Source organism: Micrasema longulum, unplaced genomic scaffold (genome assembly GCF_059751315.1).
Source record: "Micrasema longulum isolate JH-2025_06_02 unplaced genomic scaffold, ASM5975131v1 h1tg001977l, whole genome shotgun sequence".
NCBI lineage: Eukaryota > Metazoa > Arthropoda > Insecta > Trichoptera > Brachycentridae > Micrasema > Micrasema longulum.
Genome location: NW_028279150.1, coordinates 50757 through 74590, shown reverse-complemented (window position 1 = coordinate 74590; position 23834 = coordinate 50757). Strand labels below are relative to the sequence as shown.

Here is a 23834-nt window from a genome sequence, read left to right as displayed (position 1 = left end):
CTCATATTATTTTCTAACCAAATAACACAATGCGAAACTACACACATGAAGGGGTATTATGCAAACATCACAAATTTTGTATCAAATTTAGCCATAAAATCTTGAATATGCAATTGATTTTCAATTGAGCAAAATTATATGTGTAACAAAAAGCGTGCAGGTTTCCTGTTTTGAGATTGTTAATTTTTTATATTAAAAAAACACAATGTTCTCTAGAAAATGTTATTTTATGTTAAGTAATACATTTTTATTGAAGAGAATTTGATAAGTAACGATTTAAAGAAAGCGAAAAGTTATTTTTTTGCTTCAATAATATGTAATAATCACCGAAATAAGCACAGTAAAAGAAATATTATTTAATATTGAAGAAAATAAATCACAATTTAATGATAGTGATGTAGGCTTTTCACATCTCAGCATGCCAGGTGATAAAATGAAATATTATGCACACAAGTATGTAGTTGATCTACTAATGCTAACATCTACAGAGAAGAGAGAGTAATAGTAAATATGTAATAAGATAGACTTTATCTAATCATACATGAGTTTTTTCACTTCGTAGGAGAGATGATATCCCTGGTATGTGGTGTCCTGGTCTGCCACTGCAGTTCTGTGAACACAAGCACACTACCGCTGCAGCTGTCTGCCTGTCCCACGCAAGCTCATCTTACTGCTTCAACAGTCTACCCTTCCACTATCTTACTATCATTAAAGGAGCCGCTTACAAAGAAATTTACAGGACTCCTATCCAATAAATAAAAGCCTTAATAAATTTCATAGATTTTCATGGCTTTCTAGATACTATAAATATAATTTTCTCAGGTTATTATGCTGTGTATTGATAGCACTTCTGGCTGATATTTCGACCCGAATTTCAGTGTCCATCATCTGATCTGTTAATAATCACGTAAGACCAGACAATGAACATCGCAATGTAATTTGAAACATTATTTATAAATATTACTGAAACACAGTACAGCAAAAAAAACTATATTAGTATAGAACACAGATAATTAAAAATATTCCGATTTTTTCTGATGTCTATAAATCGAGAAATATTTTTATTCTCAAAGCTGTTATCAGAAAAATGTTTATTTGTAAAAATATTCTAATTTTGGCTCCTTTTAATAAGTACAACAAGAGTAATAATTATATAGGTGTTGCGGGTAGAATATTGAACAAAAAGATGTAACTTTTGGGAGGGTCGGATAAGTATGTCCAAGGAGTAATGTTAAACTTTAAAATTGTATTCTCATGCAGGATTAGCAAGGAAATTCAAGAAAACTTAAAATTCAAACTTCAATGAACATTAAATTGATTAAAGCTTTGAAAGTTAAGAGAAAATAAAAAAGAAAACATTTGCATATTAAAAAGCTTCTGTTAGTTAATGGATAAAGCAATATTTCCATTTTTAATTTAAACGTGTTAGATTAACAATAGCACAGTTTAAGAGATAAAAATGGTTAATACCTATTATTATACCCTGGCGACGTAAGTGCATCCGCAGGAGTTCTATTAACATTAGGTTTAACTTTGTTGACTTGTTTTGTAGTTGAATTCATTAGTTGATTAGCCGCTGGAGTTATTGCAGCGTTTCTATGATTTCGATTTATCACTGGAACAAACAAAATATTCATATTTAAGATATCCTAAAATTACAATGTTTCAAAAATGATAGTAGTATTCCTTAAGATTTGATAATCCTTAAAAGGATTATATTAAAAAACGATTGAGCATCTTGTCTATTAAAACTATGTTATATTAAAGAAATCACGAATAATTAAGTATGACGAAACCATCATATATTATAAAGATAATTTAAATAGCAAAAAGTTTGTTAGCTCATTTTTGTAATATGAGGTTACAGATAAAGCAGGAAAATAGAACATAACTAAAATAAAATTCAAACAACTATTAACTGTTCAGAAAGAAAAATCAGTCAAAGCATCAGGCTTTGAATTTGTTAAGGATATCGTCGGCCTAATTTGTAAAACTCTTAAATCCCAAACTTACCTTTTTCAGGGAAGAGCAAAAACCGATTTTTCTTCAGTAGCAAATCATAGCGATGTTTTTTTTCGATAACTAAGGCAACACTACAGATATACAAGTTTTACACACACATAGATTATTTGAAGCCAGCAGAAACAGAAAACAGCAAATTATAATTTTTACCATTTTATTTATTTATTTGGTTTATAAACGATTAAAAATAATATTTAATAAACAGAAATATTCAAATGAAAAAAAGACACTGCTTATTTTCATCAATTACATGTAAACACTAGTAAAATACATATTTAAATAAATTTAATAATATAAAAATTAAAATAAAATTATTTTAAAAATGTATTCATTAATATAAAATGCATCTTATCTATGCGTGTAAACATTAACAATAAAGATTATTAAAATAAAATTATTGAATAAAAAAATAATAAAATATGCATCGAATTAAAATTAGCAATGTAAATTATTGTCAAAAATAATATACATATTCATATTAAAACGCATCTAGTAAGCCTACACTTCTTAAAACTAAACAATCCAGTGTCAAGAATGACAATCTCTACGTTTTCACAATGATGTTGTATAATCTGCACATTCTTGATATTGGATTGAAGAAGGACACATTATTATTAAACAAATATGTGTAGAATGTTTTTGGGTTCCTTAAGGTATGACCATTAGGAATGTTAACTTTAATATTACTCAAACAGCTTGAATTTTCCAATTTACCATTAACAATATTCTATAAATACAACAGGTCATTTACCTTTCTTCTAGTTTCTAACGTTTTGAAGTGAAAGTGTTGTGGATTTACGAGTTTTACAAGATAGGGCGATGATAATGTAATACCTCTGGGAACCGAGCTTGTTTCGAACAGTTGTGATAAATAAATAAGTAAATACTTACAGCTTATTTCTTCTCCCCTATCCCGCGTCAGCTCGCCTGAAAAGTTTTTCGATCATTCATTTAAATTACCACAGTGAACTGATTAGCATCCATACAAAATATATAAAGAAAGATAACATCAATAAACCACCACAATGCATAATTTGGACAGAATTTAATCTTATATTGTAGGCTGGAATGGAGTGCATCGACGTTTATTTAAATTTTAATTGACTTTTTCAAATGATTATATTATGTTTCTATCAAACAAACACTAGAAGTGTTTTTTTTTTTAAATCTCTGATTGAATTTACCTCGTTCAGTAAATAGTGTGGTATTTCTGTATTAAACAGTACGGAACCTAAGTTCCTAATGAAGTATTTGGATTTTACATATAAATATTTGTTGGTCTAGTTTTAAAATCATAAACATATTTCTTTTATATTTCACAACTATAATATCCATGGTTTAAAACATAGTATGCTTCGGGTTAGTTCTTAAGGTATATCCAGTGAAATAGCTTCGAGTGTTGGAATGGATACAAAACATTTATTTCAAAAATAAATATATATTTAATACTAGTTTATAAAAACACTGTTTATTATCATTGTTTTGCCACCAAGATAAAAAAAAAATATTGATGAAAAACGTAAACATAGTTTATATTTTTTATTTGACTGATGCGGGTATTCCAGTAAAAATATAAAATCTATGAACATTTTAAGTGTTGATATTTATAATTTGTTTAGATGGCAAATTTGCAGATTAATTTAAAACGACTTACAAGGATAACAAGATAATATTAAAGTAAGATTAAAAAAAACTAGACCAACATTTTTTTCTATTTGTTGATAATTTCTAACATAAAACAAACACATTGATAATACACATTACGCAGGCAATCGAAAATAAAAATTGAATCAACATAACCATGGTTATGGATCATTAAGATGAATAATTTCATGGGAAGGTACCATATTACTCATAAAAAAATAGTTCAAACGTAAAATAACATGTAGATTATCAATACAGTTGAACTTGGTTATAACGATCACAATGTTTTTTTTAAATGTTCTATGGTCGATGCATAATGAACATTATGAGTGGGTGATGTCAGATAAGTTAAAACCTAACCCTTGAATTATAAAAATGACTATTAACAAGCAGAAGTGTTTAAATTTCCAAAAAATTGGCAATTATTTGTAAAATAGAATGTGGCGCCAAATGTGTTGAAGAGTGTAAAAAGTTTTCTCCATCCTTATCACATTGCCAACATTGTGAAAAAATACGAATGCTTATTTATCTAAATTTGAAATTTAAAAAGTGGTATGTTTGTAGCATTTATTATAATTTTCAATAGTGACAATATGCAATGGCGATTGGATTTAAAAAAACCTTCCTCTGGTATAACGAGTAATGCTTATAACGAGCACATTCAGTCGGTCTCATCTTCCTTGTAATAACCAAGTTCGACTGTATATCAAAAAGGAAAAAAATAGAACACCTTGAATTTTTTTTTGGATAAAAATAGGTATGTATATATATTGAAAAAAAAATAATATTTGCTTTCTTATAATTTACCTAAATATATAAATTTTGGAGGCTATTTTCAACGAGTTGTAAACAACTCACTATTAGAAAATGGGAATCAAGTTGGGATAGAGTGAGGCTCGAACCTCAGGCCTCTGATTCGTGAGTCTGGGACACTAGCCACAGGACCACAACCCAATTAAAAATATATATAAAATTGTAAGTGTAAAATTACAACTATTTTTTTGTTCATAATTTTCATTTAATTGTTTTATATATTCTCTCACATCAATGCAAATGTATTAACATTATTTTATTTGGAAATTAAAAATAATATAAATTTATAGCTACCTAAAAAGATTGATCTAACCTTTTAAGGGTTACCTTTTTTACTTGATTTATTAATCCTCAGAGAGTGATGCAAGTACCCATTAATAATTTTTTTTAAACTTTGAATTATATTTAGAGAAAATTTTTTATTTTTTTATTTTCGATTTTGTATGTTCATACATTTAATAGATAGTGTTCATAACATGCATTTTAAATAACAAAACTTCAGGTTACTGTAACCCGCAGGTTTATACACACCAACTAGCCATGCGTACACATCGAACTAAAGTTTTTTTTTAATAAGCTTAGATTTCCTTCCAATCTAATTATTGTTATTACTTTGGATATTTTCTTTTGAGATGCTGTGAAAAGTATTCTAAGGGTTGAAAGCAGATGATTGTCAAGAATATATTTGTATTCTAGCTGTCGAGAAATGTAAAGTAAGCTTGTCGTTTATTCACCGGGAATTGTAGTGAATATCTTAGAACTACAGTTAGAAAAAAAAAAGTAATTTGTTGGACAGTTTGTTTTGTTAACGTTTTGAGTGTAAATAATTCTACGGCTTAACTATTTGATTAGATCACAATGTTATCAGGGTTGTGTTTATCGTTAATGACAAAAATAATGTTTTGAGCATTTAAAATTAAAATGTATATAACCATCACCAGATTATATTTATCAAATATTAGTTTACAAAGATAATGAAAAAGCTAGGAAGAAAGCGGATAATATGAATGGTAATTATGTATTAAATATTGAACATTTAATGCAGTTGTTTCCAAATCAGCACCTCTAAGCCGTCAGTTAATATTTTACCTTATTATTGTAAATAACTTTGTAGTGATTGTGGCTTAAAAAAATATAATATAAAGGTACTCATAAAAAACTAATACATAAAACATACGAAGCAACTATTAAAACAATATAATGTAAAAACGCTTTATATCTAGGACTTAGTTGGCCTATTATTAAGGGTACATAAGAGACCAGAAAGAAATATAATTTAAAAATACAAAAAAATATTATGTACTGAACGCTAATATAATAATTTGTAGATCTAATAATTGAATTTAGTATGAATGGTTAAATAATAAAGTTTTAAAATTATTATTTAGCAAAAGCAATTTTAAAAGAATAATGTAAAAGCTGTGTCGTGTCATTATTTAGACGTATCTATTGTAAAAAATAAACAGTGGTATTTTATTTGGATAATTATGTAAAAACAAAATAAGCTTGCATGAAAATACCATGTTGATGATAGAAGAAGCCTCTTGAATGAAAAATAAAATAATTATCCTAACAGATCGATAAAGGTGTCTACATGCAAAATTGAAATAATGCACAATACTGTTTTAAGGGGATCACCAGGTATCTGTATCTACCCGATGAAGTAAAATATTCATAAATATTTGAGGCTTCATAAAACAAACCATGCATTTAAATTTCATGCAGGGATAAACATATTTTTGTAATGAAGAAAAATATATAATATGTTAAGTAAAGTGAATAAGATATTTTATTCTTATGTTATGTCTTGACAACGTTTTAGTGTGGATGTTTTAAAATAAATAAAATAAAAATAATTACTAAGCAAATAATATTTTAAAAACATATAATTAAATAATTAAAAAATGTGTAAACGAATTTGTGCCAAATTATTTGCAATCTAAATATTGGAACACTTGCTCGAAAATCTATAGTGAATACGTAAATTGGTCGCGTAACTCTACACGCGAATTGCCAAATATTATCTATGTGCTGATTCAGCAAAGCAAAACTATACTGCGCGTAAACCTAGTCATATAGAAAAAAAAATTTAGCCATTTTACTGTAGCGAATGTTAAGTACCTCGTACGTGAACCTTCTTGGGCAACTCTGGCGGGGTGAAGGTGGGAGGGGGGTGGTGGTCATCTGCAAACACCCCAACACATTCCAAAATACCATCACAAAAGGAGAAAGCACCAACCAACTGATTTGGCATTGTTTCATTAATTCCAAAGCAACAAACATGTCAGTAACTGTTATATTCAAGAATTTAAACATTTATCAGTGAGTCAATTATTTCGGTTAGGCCGACATTATTCTGATTAGTGAGTTTAAAATTATAAATATTTAAGTTTGTGGAAACCTACCTTCTCGGGAGCATTCGACAGACATGCAATCTACACATTCCTAGTCTAAGTTACTACGTATGTCTATTCTACGTGAAGGAAGAAATTTACACCTAAAGATGAAAGCATGCGTCTAATAGAGGAGTGGTAGAAAACTTCATTACGGAGTTGGATTTTAATTTTGCTTTGATCATTAGGAAGCGTTGTGGAGTGTTTGAATATTTAAATTTCATGCAAAAACAGCAATCAAAGTGGTGGTATTGATGGATTTTGCCGAGAAATGTAATTTTTATAAGAAAATTCCAAGTTTGATTGATCACATCTCAAGTACAGAACAAAACAACTTCTTAAGACGCATAAAATATTGTATAAATAAAGATAAGAAGCACCACTTTCCTTGCTGCCTTTTACGATACCTACTGCTCTATTGCGAGCGTACAAAAGAATCGCACATTATGATGAAACAAAAAATCAAATCCACTGGAGTGTTAATGAACAAGAAGAAGCGCACTAGGCGGCGTGATGACCGGCAAGCCCAGGTTAGACCAGTCCTAATATTGTACGCGGACTGGTATCGTGTACCGTGGATTACTGGTATTAGTATTACAATTTTCTACACTTCAACGTCACACGAGACTTATTCTTACTTGTAAGGATGTACTCCTCATCGCCTTTAAGTTGTGTCGTGACACGAATGTGTTGGAATAAAGGAGACAGAAAGAAAGACACACAACAGATTTGTTATTACATTTACACACAACAAAGTGATATGAACTGAGACACAATAATTTAAATGCAGTATACCTTAAATTACGGTTTGTAACTAATGGGACGCGACAGTAAGTGAGCAAATTGAATCTTGTAAATAACGAACACAAGTGTTGACTTAAATTCACTCACACATATCACGCAACACCTACAGACAACATTGAACATTATGACAAGTAAACCTCATTCGGGCGACACATTCCATAATGGCAGTCACGTTTACTGAGTGTTTACTGAGTAAGGCGGTGGTGGTACCTTTCTCACTCTGAGGTTACTTGATGTTTGTCACAAAGTATAAAACAAGACAACAACGAGAACACAGTCTAGATGCTGGCGATGAGTCACTAAGCTCTCATCATAATATACACATAGACACACACCTTTAACATCCCAAATATGAAACATGTACAAGTACCACTGGGCTAATCATTTGCCAAATGAATATTCAATTTCCCATAAAAACAATTACAATATACAACATATATGTTGGAACTCTATGAGGGTTATATCAAGCTAAACATCGAGATATCTAATTTTACAGAGATACACACTTGTGTTCGAAATGTGAATAACCCAGATAAATTACAGTTCCCGAGATTGTAACGGTACACGAAGTTTAGATTCCCGCACAAACCGGGATTGGGTTAAATATGGAACAAGTTAGTCTATGAGGTGGATACGTACTTGCCCTTCCAACCATCTGCACCGCTCGCACACCTTTCCTGAATGTTGCCACTGAACCAACAAACAGAGACGTTAGCCGTTAGTGTTAAACATGGACCACACCACTGGCGCTGGGAGGCGTGCGGTGGGAGGAGGGGGCTGGGGAGGATCGCTGCGGGGGTGAGGACTAGTATGAGTGTACACCTGGACTTATTACCCTGGGGGTGAGTACCAAAATGACCTACCCGTGGTAGCCAAAGAGATGATTGAAGCTACTAAGTTGTTAAGCATGAATTTTGAAGCTGACATTTTTTTATTAATCTTAATTTCCTATACATTAAAACGGAAGTATTTTAGCTATAGAATTAGACGTTGAAAGAGTCTAATAGTAAAAACTAAAAACTATTTCCAATAAGAATTGATAATGAACTTTTGATTGATGATTTAAATGATATAACTTTTTATACCTATTAAATACATTGTTTAGTTTAAAACATAATAAAGTACCTACACAGTGTTGTAATCAAACATTAAATTTTTTAAATGTAATCACTGAATTAAATCAATATTGTAATTATGCTTAAATAAAAACGACAAAAGCCCATCTTCTCGGTGCCAAATATGACTGAGTTACATTACCTAAGCCTACTAAGTATATATAATGATAAATTTATAAGTATTGTACTGTACTAGCTTATAAATGAACTGCTCAGCACACCAATCACTTACAACACAGAGGGCAGCAAAATTTCTAGCGATAATACAAATCTAAACTGTTGAAATAAGTCTTACAATCGAACAATGTAAGAAAGCGGATAAGATACACTAATGGTATATTTAGGATGAACGCATTGTTATGGAAGGACATTGGCCGGGTGAATGTTGAATGATAAATGATTACGAATAGAAGGATTCGAGAGTTAGTATTGTAAAACACAGTTGATATGGGTTTATCGTACCCTCCATACAACCTCGGTAGGTGTTCAGACCCTGTTTCACCATTCCGGTCTGCATCATGATCATTCCCACATCTGCAAAAAGCCAGAATACCAAGAAAAAACACAGTAGGGATAAATGTATCCACACACGTCCGATTGTATCCCCATTATATACTCACTTAACTCTAATCAGGACTGAAGAAACATATGATATGGATGTTAGCAATAATGGAGCAGATTTCATGCTTTTCAAGCATTTTGAGATATTTCACTGCGTATATACAGAGACTGTCGAGTTGGTCTTTCAGAGTTAAAAAGCAACAAGATATGGCTTGAGCTGGTCGATGGGAACCCATTGGCCCAGGGCAATCAGCACAAGTGAGTATGTGTGTGTATGCGTGAAGGTGTGTGTGTGTGTGTGTCGTGGATAGTATGGGAGTAAGGGACAACTGTGGGAAGGAGAAGGATTCCTTTGGTACAAGAGATTCTCAGAGAAAGTCCTGCAAATATGTCATATTTTCTAGACTTTACAACTAAGAACATTAGTCAAGTATTGGAATAGTCTCATTAAAGTTTAAACATATAAATAGGGTATATTATTACAGAGGTATAAGAATAAAATTACAGCACTCAAAACTCTGCATCTAGTAAATAAGACCGCTCTCTTGGTGGATTTAAGTTTTATGTATACCTACAATTGTAAAGATTGATATAAAAATGTGAATGTACAGTATCTTTAATTTAGTAAGATGAAATTAAAAACAAACACATTCTATCAAGGAAACAAATAATCATGCAGTCTTGAAAAAAAATGTGCAATAGGGGCCTCGTGTGAAACCAAATTGTCTTAAGTCATTCCCTGACAATCTGAATTACAATCTCATTACAGCATTAAGTCTATTCTGGTCATGCGATGGATGGATAATATTCCCAAGTTGGAGTGGTGGAAACAGTCGTGACCTTGAATCACTCACTCCGTCACTCTCTCTCCAATTGCATGACCAAAACACGCGTTTACGGGAGTATTGAAGGCTTACTCTACTCAAATACAACCTTTATTGTGGTAAGTCTGCATTCGAGAAAATTAATAGATAAAGAGAAAGAAGAAATAAAAGACGGGCACAGAGGCTCAGGCGAGTGATGAAAAGGTCAGTAATGAATAAAATATTGCACAGTACAGGGCTACAGATATCTATTTCCGAAAATATAAAGGCATTTGATTATTTTCATTGTGTTCAGTTACCTAGATCACCCCCGAGTTTCCTTTGCTGAGCCGCCACTATATATGCCCCAACACACAATAATTATGTCAATATTTATTTGAGGACTATGTACATAAACCTTTCATTTCACAAGTAGTCAGATAGCAAGTTATAAATACACAAGAATTCAGTTAAAATATCTCCTTCAGATAGTACCTATTGAGATAATAACAAATACGTATTAACATTATAAGTTATTTAGAGCAGTGAGACAAAAAAAGTTAAAAAATATGTTACTCACAGTTTTTGCATTTGCATTTCTTTATTAAAGTTTCATCCTTAATGTCGTCGTGACAAGCTTTGCAGTAAAACCAGGCTCTGAAACATTTACATTGGAATTTTTATTCTGGGTTCATATTACAAACCGTGTTGAAAGTGGGATATTGTGTATTTTAGTTACCAAGTGAATCTTTAAGAACATACCTTTTTACTTCGTCTGCAGATTGTGCTATAAAAAAACCTTGAGTATTTGCTAATATTTTTGCTCCTCTGGGATTAATTGAAATTTTACTATCGTTGCCTTCTTCGCCGCCTTTGATTTCAATTGCCAGTAGCAGAAGTTTCAACTTGGTGAAACAAAGTCTGTAGAAAATATTCATTATTAGATACAGAATAAGAATAGAATGCTACAGAGATTTGAAAACTAGTGTTTATTTACATTAAAAATATTTTTTAATGGAATCTGAATATAATTTTCATTCTCTATTCTTGTTTGGAAGTAAGGTAATAGATATTTAATACTTAATAAAATAAAATAATTTCAATTATTTATATGAGCAATAGTTATCCCATTAAAACAAATTGCCAATTTTTTTATCGAACCAATCTTATAATCCTCATGCAATAATGTGAGATAAGCAGATTCTTAAACAAATTGATTTAATTAAAACATATGAATTTGATATGCCATAAGTCATTCCGTAAATCATACTGTATTGTAATTTTCTGGTGACAAAGCCAAGCTTATAAATATTATTACGCAGAGTGTAACAAACATACTGCTATTATCAGTATTGTAATAAATAGGAATCTAAAATAAATTGGTACTTAAAACTCTTCTATACTAGAGATGAAAGTAAAAAGTGCGCAATATTCTGCTATTTTCAGAAATTTTAGTGGGTATACTGCGGGCTAAAATAATGGAGTTTCTATGATTTTAATTGAACTTAAACTTCTAGTCATATTATAAATTTGCATAAAATACTAAGAGAAGCAAAATCGTAAATGAAACTAACAATAAGTTTGTTAATTGTAAACATTTAAAAATCAGGGAAATATGTGATATTTTCTAAGCAAAATAACATGAATACATAAATGTGTATCTTATACTTGTTAACGTTCTTAATACCCAGGAATAGGGTGAGCAAAGAAACAAGTAAAGAATTAGTACACTTGTTATCAAACACATTATAGATAGCTTCGTTATGAGGAGTCGGTGTATTATGTATTGGATAGTAGAAATACAAATATGAATAGATATGTACTATGCGTTAATAAATATTAATAAATTCATAAATGTGTGTATGTACGTAAATATAAAACGGAGAAATAGTGTGAAACAATGAACATTGAAAGCAAAGTGTGGCTGAAAAATAAGAACACTAAAGCAAATGGAACAGAAAAGAAAATGACTAAGGATTCAGCAGTTTGAACAAAAACAAAATACGCACATTTTTAGTACATTCACGTGTAATTCTTGAAAAGAATCCGGATGCAGCCAAATTAAATGCAACTAGTTTTCATTGTGAAATGAAAATGTAATTGAGTGCGGTTAATCAGAGTTGTAATCATTCCGGTCTAGAACCCTATAAGTCCTAGTGACTCGAGTAAAGTAAACCAGCAGGCAGGTAGGTACTGTACACAGGTAACACCGCATTACTTAGGTGGGTGGTTACTAGTGGAACGGTTAGAACTAGGAGGTACAGTTAGAGTACTGGGATTGGTGAGGGGTATGGCGGCCTTACTCGCTGGCTTGAGGGAACGTCATGCCGGTGAATGAAGGAGAAAGGGTCTCGGTGTACATCTCGCACCCGGTGCCCTGCAGGTAATCGTTCTGCCACGCTTGCGTATCGGGGGACTGGAAAAACAACCAAACATTTCATCTGTCTACTCGCGCTGCTTCCTACTTCCCCTCACCGCCGACTACTCCCTTTCCCTGGTTAAACCACATTCTCTTTCCTCGAGCATTCTAGACATTAAACCCGAGTAATGGAATGTTAGTTCGAGATGCACAGATACCCTACCGATATCACCTGGAAAACCTGGGACACTGCGTGCGGTACCTGCAAATTACACGCATGCTTGTATACACCTACTTACATTAACATTGGGAAACAAAGGACATTTTATTATTTATAGGCATAACATAAAACTGCGCTTTTAAAACACGTCACACTATCTAGTAATGCCAAAAACATGTTTTGAAAACGCAGCTAAGCAGGCACTGATTATGTTTGGCAAAACTTTGACAGGATGTTCTCTGTTAGTTCATAACAGATAGTTTTACCATTAACATTGTCAGAGACAATTCATACAGAAATTTAAAAATGTGCATTTTTTTGTAATTTTGTAGTAAAATATATTTAAACATTGAAGACAACATCAATAGATAAACATCGATAGAGCATTAGACAGTAAGAAAGATGAAGCTTACAGAGGCATGACAAAACTCAGGATTTGCCATAGATTTCTTTACACATACAGATGATTGTTTATATTACTTTAAGGATAGTTAGTACATTCATCAATACATGCCGCATTCTGGTAAGGGATTTTACTCACTACACAATATAACGAAATTATTGTGTATTGCCGAGGAGAATTCTTCGTGATTATTGTACAAGTTAAGACTAAAACTTAATAAAAATATAAACAATCATTTGAAATTTGGAAAACATATACATATTTATATAAAGAATATAAAATAAATGTATATTTGAATAAAATATGAATTATTTGTGTATATATGTATAAACATGGCAATAGAATGACTTGGCAACATCAATCTGAACAGGTCTGAAGTTGGGTGAATGCAAAGAAAGGAATGCTTTATGGCGGGCGTCTATAAGGTCATTATACAGTTGGGTGCTGCTGGGACCACTTACTCCGTCGCCCGGGCGAAGGGCATTCCGATAAACGTGGGGCTTAACGTCTCCGTGTACATCTCCATTCCTGTGCCTCTCAAGTAGTCATTCGTCCACACTTGCATGTCTGGGGACTGGAAAACCATACCACAATACCCCCCGAATCAAACAGTTTGCATACCTATTCCCTTACTCTACGTTAGATTGAGACATTCAAAGAGTATTCAAACCAATCCAAACATGTAGCTCTACACCAGTACGGATTAATAAAGCCAAATCAATTCTTTAAAACAAAAGTGCAATCAAAACACTGCGTGAAAAGTGTCATAGAAATTTCGGCCCATTTGAATAATCTCAAAAGTCTCAATCTCTTACATACACGTAATATAGTATTTATTATTGTGGCTTAATATACTTTTAAACTTTTTCATGTAAATATTACCAGGATTAAATTTCTCCATCACCAGTGTTAATAGTAGTTTATTCACAAAATTAAGGAGAAAACATCATCACCTTTTATACATTAAATTTTAAAATGACACCAGATCTAATAGTTCAATAAATATAACTTTAAAAAATAATTCAGGTATATGATATACATATGCATACATAATATAATATGCATGCGATAGTAAGAACCTAATATATATTTTTTAAATATATTTACCGTCAAACTTGATTATATCTGATAAAAAATATAAGGCGATCTCAAAGATGGTGAGAAATACACAATAAGTAACAAGTTTAACAATATAAAAGTAATATCATGTAATAATTAATGCAATATTTTATAATTAATATTCAGGATACTCTTTTTTTTGACAAATTGACATTCTGAACAAAAAAAAATGTACAAGTATTAAGCCCATTTGTTGAATAATAAAGCTCCAAGCATAAAATGCATGCTATAATATAGCTATCCCTCAGCTCCATTAACTATGGCTGTAAATAGAAATACACGTTAGACAGATTACTTTGTGAACAGCACAAGGCTTGTTTTAGATGTTTAAATGTTATTTTTTCCATTGAGAGCTTAGAACACATAATTTGAAGGGGGAATCATTTAATAAATTGTGAAAGATATGGCAGAGTAAAGAAAAACCGATTTATTCAGAACTTTTAGCCAATACTAGCATATTTTAATACAAGAAACTTGTATATTTTGATTATAAATTATCATTATTTTTTTAGATATTGATTTAATATAAGTTACAAAAAATAGTAGCAATATTCTACATACTTTTTGATGTATAAATGCAAACTTGCTATAATACGATTTATGCAACATTTGTTACAACTAGTTTACAGTCTACTTTTTTTAATTACAAATATATCGGCGGTAAAAAGGCTAAGTGATTGATGCGCCCCTTTGGGCGATATTGAGTTATATAAACCATTTTACTTGGAATTTTCAGCTGCATCGTATGAGCTAACTCCCGTGGAGATCGGCCGTAAATTTTGGCGATTACGTCAAAAACCCTCTTGTATGACTTTCATAAAATTAACAGATTTATATCAATATATTACAACAGAAATTAAAAACGTTTTATAGAAGGGAATATAGAAGTCCAGGCATCCACAGGGCTTATGACCTGTCATTGGCTGGTTTAAGTGGCCACTTTACACACTGTGTAACATTCACCATTCTGCCTATATTTGAACATCTACATTCCTTCGATTCTTTTCTTTGTTGACGTTTGTGAAGTTAAAGAGCTGAAACCTTTATTGTTTGAGAGATTTATATGACCCGAAACGTTACTTTTTTTAAGAATTGTCATTTAGGTTTACTTTAAAAAGTATTTTTGGACTGTTCAGCAAAATTTTGCTTATTGGTAAACAAATATTGCTACCGCATTAAACATTTTACTTCATATAGAAATTAAACTTGTTTGTCGTTTGAACTAATTAACTTCAAAACATATGAAGTATGAAGAAAACAGCAGTCATTTTACCCAATTTTTTGTTGCATATTTGGTGTTTCAGTAAAATTCCTCTGTGAGTCAAATAAGGATTTCATCGTTAAAGCAAAATGCCCTTTATTTTTTTTAAAGAAGGCTGGCGCTTCAGTCACACTTAGATCAGTTCAAAACGCCGACTGGCATTTAAATCCTAGATTTCAACACACGTGAGTGGTTATAGTGATTCATGTTTCGGTCAAAATAAAAATCGGATAGTATTTGCCACCATACATTATATTTTATATGATAAACGTCAAACTATTGCCACCATTCAACTAAATTATCTTTTACGTGGATTCTATACATTCTGTTAAATAAGATAGTACATCAAAAAACATAATCTAGGCTCCATCACAGTGGTCTACAGTTTTCGAACTTGCCAGAAAGAATAAAATAGAAGTCCTTTCTCGTGAAGATTTTGGTCGATGGAGTGCTATATCTGGAAAAAACTCCAATGAAAATCTGACTGGAAAATTTTGTCTTATCTGGATTGCCACGTTCAAAAATTCAGCACCAAATAAAATAAATGTTAAGTATTTAATGTATAAGTAGTTATACATAAAATACTTATACATTCAATACTTAACATTTATTTTTCAAAAAATTAAGTGCACTCAGCGGTCGATGGAAAGACAAATGTTGGGCGTTTCCTTAAGAGACCGAATAAGGAATGAGAAGATAAGACGCCATACATAGGTGACCGATATCGCATTAAGAGTGGGAAGACAAAAATGGCAGCGGGCGGATCATGTGGCGAGACAAGAAGTCGATAGGTGGACCCCCAGAATACTAAACTGGAGACCCTACAAAAGTAAAAGGAAAGTAGGGAGACCACATAGGAGATGGATTGACGACATCGTCGAACTCATAGGCCATGGATGGAAGTAGAGTGCCCAGGACAGAAAAACATGGAAAAATTTGGAAGAGGCCTATATTCAGCAGTGGAGAGAAACGGGCTGATAAGAAGAAGATTTAATGTATCCAGAACTACATGGAAAAGATATTTTGGTACAAGGAATATTTATTTGACAATAAAACTTATAAATAAAAGATAAAAAAAATATTATTTTGATAGTATGAATACGTTTAGTGAAAATAATTTTGTTCCAAAACATTTATTTTTAATATATTAAGTCATTTTTCTTAGTACACCGGCTGGATTTTAAGGCAATTATCCTCAAAAATATTGAATACATCATTTGGCTTAAACCAATTATCTTCAAATTGTATACAGCATTGTTAGTAATTCAATCTTTTTGCTTCACACATCGTAACAATAACCATGGTGCTTAAGAAATTTTCTTCACATTAAGAAGATTGTTAGTGGCGTATCAGCAATTAATCCATATAATATTTTATGGTCAATTTTCCGAATCACCAGTAGCTTAGAAACTGAAGTATTTACAAGTAATCTGTATATTTAAAAAAATAGAAAAAAAGTTTTATGATATTCTTGCCTATAATTTGAGAATTGATTTAAAATGAAAAAAGTTAAGCCCACTTTTCCTAAAAAAAACTTTGATTGGCTCTCCTGTAAAATTCACTTAATGGCACATCAGTCATTTAGCATTTTTACCGTCGATATTATGTATTTTAAAGTCAACTATTTTACTAAAGAGGCACAAAAATTAAATAATCTCTTTGAGTCAAACATTTTCATATAAAGTTTAAAACTTTTCCAGTACTAAAATACCAAAGTTTTGATAATATACTCAGTACGCAATGATAATATTTAGATGAAATAAGAATCCGTAAATTTTCCAATGGGAGATATAATATTATTAGTTCTAAGCCCTTTGCCATAATCCAAACACCTCCTTGTAGCGAAACCAAACACCGTCACCCGAATGCAAATACTGAAAACATTACATACATTTGTGAAGCACAGTCCACGAAGTGTTCTCATGATACGTTTATGAGTCTGCTCCTATTTTGATATTACAAAAGAATGATAAAATAAAATAAAATGAATTATTATATTAAAATAATATTTATCGATATAAAATGTTTTTACCATCAAAACTTCTGTCATAATTTAATATAAAATAATCAAAAAATAGAAGCTCACGAAGAAAAAATGTTAATATTGCATCAAACACTCAAAATGTAAGGAAAAAAGGATTCAAATCAATAGGTTTAAAAATTATAATAATTAGTAAATTTGTAAAATTTTAGCTATTTACATTTTTTCACTAAATATTTTAAATACTTACTTAATTGTATTACACAAAGAACTTTCACATTTGATTGTCTACAATAAATAATTGAGGGCAGATTTAACCACTGTGAATCCTGATCAGATAAGGTAAATTGTCATAATACTAAATGTATTTTTAATAATTATTTACGTTCAAAGCATTAACTTCGTGGTCAAACATTTTAATTAGTGTTAGTAAATATTAGTATTTAACCAGTTACCAACTTTTTATGTCTACCGGTTTCGAGACATACCCGTCTCTTTGTTAGGACACTCACTACACCAACATGCAAATACTAAAATACACTTTCACCTTTACCGTCTGTAGTATACATAGTAGTGCATGTTCCGACATGGTGGTGTTTGCATTCCCTTTAACTCTGCATGTAATTTATGTATTTTTTCATAAATACTGAGTAATGGTATTGATTTAAGATAATTTATACACAAATACATTTATTTATATTCTATATATATTTACCTTTTTTTTTCTTTCTATCGAATATGTTTTATAACTTGAATTATAAAAATAAAACTTTTATTTTATTGGTTGGTTTGAAGAAATAAGTCCGCTAATGTACAATTAACATTATGTACAAAAAATTAAACAAATGAATAAATAAATAAAATATACTACGGTGACAGAAAAGGTAAAAGTGTATTTTAGTATTTCCCTGTTGGTGTAGTGAGTGTCCTGATGAAGAAACGGGTATGTCTCGAAACCGGTAGACATAAAAAGTCGGTAAGTGGTTAAATACTAATATTTACCCACATTAATATTTTTAATAAACTTTTATTAGGGGAATGTTGGTAAAATCTGCCCTGAAATAAATCCTGATCAAAATGTTAGTAAATTGAACTAAACTTACAGTTTTAAAACTTCTCATGGCAAAAAGATTGGCCATCATGGTAGAAAAACCTGGTGCAAGGCAACTCTGTGCAATGAAACCTAACTTGAGTTCCGCTAGACATATCACATCATCACCTTGCTTCCAATCCCACGAGGGAATATTAAGCAGGTATGCCTGAAACATTCATACAAAACAGTTGTTAATACACGAATCAGAGATACCTGGATAAAATATTTTTATTCCAAAATATGCCTCATTAATGGCATTTACATATTATAGAAAATATTAGACGGCAAATAAGTGGTAACTTATGATACTAAAAAAAATAAGATCAGTAAAAAACAAAAATGAAAAAATCAAATTTTTAACAAGAGATATTGTTAACCTAAAACAAGAATAACATAAAATTAGAGAAGAAAAAAATATTTAAAGCATACCATATAAAGTATGAAAGAAAGTATATAAACATAAGTAGGCATTTTAAGTAAGATTTAAAGAAGGCGGACATGGATAACTACATACGACATTCATATTATTTTTATTATTCATACTTTCCGGGATCTTATCATACTCCTTTAATTTCCTTTACATCAAACAATTGTAGGTTTTTTTTTTAAATATAGGAGTCTTATTCAGTCCTTATTTTCAGTAATATAATAGTGCACATTTTTATTTTAACCAATTTTTAAAATGAGGTATTTAAGCACTTTAACACTTTCCAAGGGTGGTATTCTGAATATTCTCTGCCCCCTAGAGAGTGATTAATTTAGGGATTTTTATTTTTTGCATGCGTTTACATTTTGCTTCATAACATTTAACATTTAAAATGCGCATTTCAAAACATAATTTGTTGTCTTATACTTAGTTTCTATGATAAAATCTTACTTTACCTCTAATTCTTAATGTTTTATATATTTTTATATTTTTGACACTTGTGCAATAATATTTACACACATGTCCACCCTCATTCCAATAAAACAACCACTCACCCACCCTCTCACACACTTACACTCACACAAACACACAAGTATGTATTGTACGTGTATTCAATGTATTTCTGTGGATATCTGTCATTGGTTTTATTCTCTGTATATTTTATTTGTTATATTTTTTTACATGTATTACTGTTGATATCCCCAATAAATAAAATAAAATAAATATCTGGCCACATGATGATTAAACGTCAAATAAATATGAACACGTGAAATCAAATATGATGATTTTCATTAAGAACATTATTGCCACCTTAAGCATTACCCGAAACAATTAATTAGGTTGAATTGACCAAACCGCATAAGTTTTTTCAAGTTTTTTAAACGGTTTTATATATCGTTTGACGTTTAATCATTAGTGTGGCCATTATATGAAGCGGTGTCGTTGTATTAAAAAATAAAATTTCCCAATTAACCACTCTCTAGGGAGTAGAGAAGATTCAGAATACCACCCCAGGCCACAAATTTTTATAAACAAATACAGTTTGTGACACAATTCTCCCCGACTGGGCAGCTTTCTTTATATTAACATACGCCATCTGGCCAGGCTTTTTGACATTTACTAATATTTGTATAAATCATTACTTGTATTGAGGGAACTCTAAACTAATCGCATCACAAACAGGATATGTGGTTTTCATAGGAAAAATTTGCAGAACGAACCCAGACACAGTTCGGGCACGGCCAATTAGCCAACAATGTCAACACGAACAGAGTCTGTACTTGGCCGGATGAGGATAGAAGGCGCGTAAAGTGCTGGCCGACCGGACGAGAAATGCATACTGAACAGGATTCGGGCATGGCCCGGAAGGTGTTAAAAAAAAGTTATAGTCTTAAATAATTCCACATATAATTAAGATAAACCACTACATCATTAAAAGATAATAGGGTGCTACTCCTACAATTTTCTTGACTAAGTGAGAAAATAAGATTTCATAATTTTCTTGACTACGTAAGAAAATTATGAGATATACATCTTTCAATGTGTTTAGAATAAAAGATGGAATCACAAACCACACATTTATAAAAACTTATTTATTTAGAATCACATTACATCTGGGTTGTGTTTTTTATATTCTGATAATAAAAACGAAACATATTTTTATATCGTTAAAATAGTATTAAATATTACGTTTTTCTTTCATTCTCAGTGAAAATTAATTTTTTGCTTTAATAGTAATGACAATGCTTTTTCCTTACCTTATTATGGTATTGCATAAGCTGAATAATGACTCTTATGTCGTCTGAGTAATTTTTGATAGATATTACTCTCATGATGTTGGCTGCGTCTTCAGCATCCGGATCTTGACAGTATTTGTTAGCTAATACGAGGCAAGCATCTGCTTCATGGACCTACAATTCAACAAAAAATCAATTAAAATATATTTTATAAGTTTAAAGATAAAAAATGCATAGTAAGAATTGCAAGAAAATATCAAAATTATGGAAGATAATTTGTTATTGAATGTAATTTCTATATGTATTTTGTGTACACTTTTGTACGCATGCATTTAATAAAAGTTTGTTTTTAATTTTTTTAATCAATATATAATATGAAAGTTTAAAAAAATGAGTAGTAATGTTACTTCAATGATTTGAAAGAAAAAATATTCTGCATCTTCTAATTTTTACCTTCATGCAATGGTGCAACAAAGGCGACATAAGTACTCCAATAATTACAGCGTTATGTTTGTTTACGAAAAATGTAAGATGACAAGTCTTATGCTTCAAAGAAATTGTACAATATTATTGTTGAAAAGAAACATTTAAGTACATATACATATTGCATTAACTCAGTTGGGTATCGAACCCGGAAAAAGAAGGCAGATAGATAAAATTGTTTTATTAAAAATATTGTAAAATTAAATTAATAACACTGTTACAATGAAACGTTAAATTCAAATGTTAACATAAACTGTAAGTATAAAAAGTAAGCATTACGATAAATTATTGTGACCCACAAATATCCTGCTATACATAAATACTCTTTTGTGCAATTCATAAAGTAATTTATTTTATAAGTTAAATATCCATAAGTAAAGTCATAAAAAACAGTGAATCGTTGATTTACTAGTATGTTTTGCATATTATGATATCTAAAATGATCTTTGGTTCAGTTTAAAGTATAAAATTATTGAAACATATATTAGTGTCAGTTGTTTGCAGTATACATAACTAGTGTAAAATTAAGACATTGAAATATGCACAAACCTATTATACCTCTAAACATTATATTCATAAAGATATCAAAAAAGTTTCATCAATCTATTGAAACTCCATGCAAATCATGCAGAATTGTTTTCACCTAGTTGTTTTTTACTTACCCAATTGAAATTTAAAAAATATCTAATACTTTAAACTGACTGATATTCATGTTGTTCTAAAATATGATAGATACAATTTTAACCATTGCTTTCTATGTTTTCAATATTTTTTTACTGTGCCTAGTTTTTAAATATGAAAAAAAAACTACATACTTTTACCATGATAATTTAGCTAGAGAAATGTAAAAAGATTTTAATCATATTACAGGAATCAAAATAATAACTTACAGTTTATTGTTGATAAATCACCTACCTACCATATAATACCTATGTAATTATATAAAACACATTGTAATTCGTAGTAAATATAAATCTGTTCAATTTAAAAAATTGCTAATATTCATCGGACCAATTTCCTGGAAATGGAATCAGATGATGGAAAAGCTAGAACAGTGGAGTACCCATCGGACACTATTACGCTCTGCGGGAGATGCGGTATAGGTTGTGACTCTTGTCAAATGTTATTTTTCCGCAACAAAAAATCAAAAGTTAATAGTCATTCAATTATACTAAGCAAAATTCAACTAAAATACCCATACCGAGTAACCAAACTTGTTCCGAGGTTATGATTATCATTCATGCATATATATTATAGAGTAGCTGTAGAGTATATATCAGATATTAACGGAAGCCAGAAGGGCTAAAAATGGAATTCATTCGCAGAAAACATACGGGCAATACAGCTTTCATCGGGTATTGGTAGAATGATGTTTATGCATAACATTTTTCAAACAAAAAGTAGAAACAATACATTTGTACAAAAAGCAAGTTTCAAGCAAAAAACTTTTTATGTAACCCATAAACGACATATAAAGCGCTGTTAGATTACATAGGGAACATTGAAATGCTTGAAAAGATAAAAATTGTAAAATGAAATAAATTGGTTAGCGGGTATTTAAACAGTATAGTGACCATTACAGATCTCCATTGAGGCAACACACAGGACATTCTAGGGTTCCACCAGTTATACTAAATATATATAGAGAGAGCGGAGGCTGTAACACCGGTACAACAATGCAACCATAACCACACACAAGGGAGGAGCCAATACGGCCTCTGTTGAGCACAAACATAGCAGGGTCCTGACCTTCACCCTTTGCAGATCGATGGGGTTCATGATGGTTCCTTGGAAGAACTCCACCGTGGTGAAGTGCCTCTTGAAGAGTCCTTCCAGCTCCAAATCTGGCGGTTTCCTGCCATCACATCACCATTAACATCCACTACAAAGCGGTCAACTAACAGAACCGAGGCTGTTGTAAACTATTCCACAAAATCCGCAACGATCTGCTGTTGGCATTGGACAAATTATTACGCATACAGAGTCGATCAGACGGTTTTGAGGACATAGTTTAGAGCAGACACCTCGAGTATTTTACAAACGTTCCTTATCTTTTTCTACCAACTACGGCTTTGGCTGGACGCTGGACGGTGGACGGTCTGCTTGCAGTGGCGGGTTCGCGTAACAATTATGTGATACCAACATTACCATGCATACATGACATTTGCAGATTCTATTAAATTTTTTACGTAAGTTCACATTGAAAAGTATAGTATCGGTACACGTATATAAAATAGCGCGAGTGGTAAATATTGACCACATTTCAGTAATATATTTTCCAAAGTGAACCACAAATCCAAAATGTACAAAGCCAAATGTACTTTTGCTCAAAGAAGACAATAAATTAAAAATAGAATTTCAATCCTACAAAAGTGATGTTCAAATTATATATGAATATAAAAAAGAATTTGAAAAAAAATAAAGTGTTTAAACGACTGCCGTGCGAGATTCTTTCCATCTTTGTATCACCTAACCTTGACTCGCTCAAGGTCCACAGCATTCATCATGGTACCCTGAAAAAACTCCACAGTTGTGTAGTGCCGCTTCAGTAAACCTTCCAGTTCTAAGTCCGGCTCCTTCCTGAAATGGTATTATGT

At 31.1% G+C, this 23834-nt stretch overlaps 1 protein-coding gene across 1 annotated transcript in view; it reads right to left on the bottom strand.

The window, feature by feature from the left end:
• The window catches only part of LOC148273340 (calcium-activated potassium channel slowpoke-like), a 50692-nt gene that overhangs the window by 5462 nt on the left and 21396 nt on the right, over positions 1-23834 (bottom strand). The window contains exons 9-21 of the mRNA XM_088238834.1: positions 22987-23092; positions 20776-20928; positions 18602-18757; positions 17409-17462; positions 12459-12571; positions 10918-11076; positions 10736-10812; positions 8316-8366; positions 7511-7534; positions 6601-6663; positions 2914-2949; positions 1471-1615; positions 542-610 (exon numbers count right to left, since the gene is read on the bottom strand). Of these exons, the coding sequence (XP_088094960.1) occupies positions 542-610; positions 1471-1615; positions 2914-2949; positions 6601-6663; positions 7511-7534; positions 8316-8366; positions 10736-10812; positions 10918-11076; positions 12459-12571; positions 17409-17462; positions 18602-18757; positions 20776-20928; positions 22987-23092 (1206 nt within the window). The remainder of the gene's footprint in view (positions 1-541; positions 611-1470; positions 1616-2913; positions 2950-6600; positions 6664-7510; positions 7535-8315; positions 8367-10735; positions 10813-10917; positions 11077-12458; positions 12572-17408; positions 17463-18601; positions 18758-20775; positions 20929-22986; positions 23093-23834) is intronic.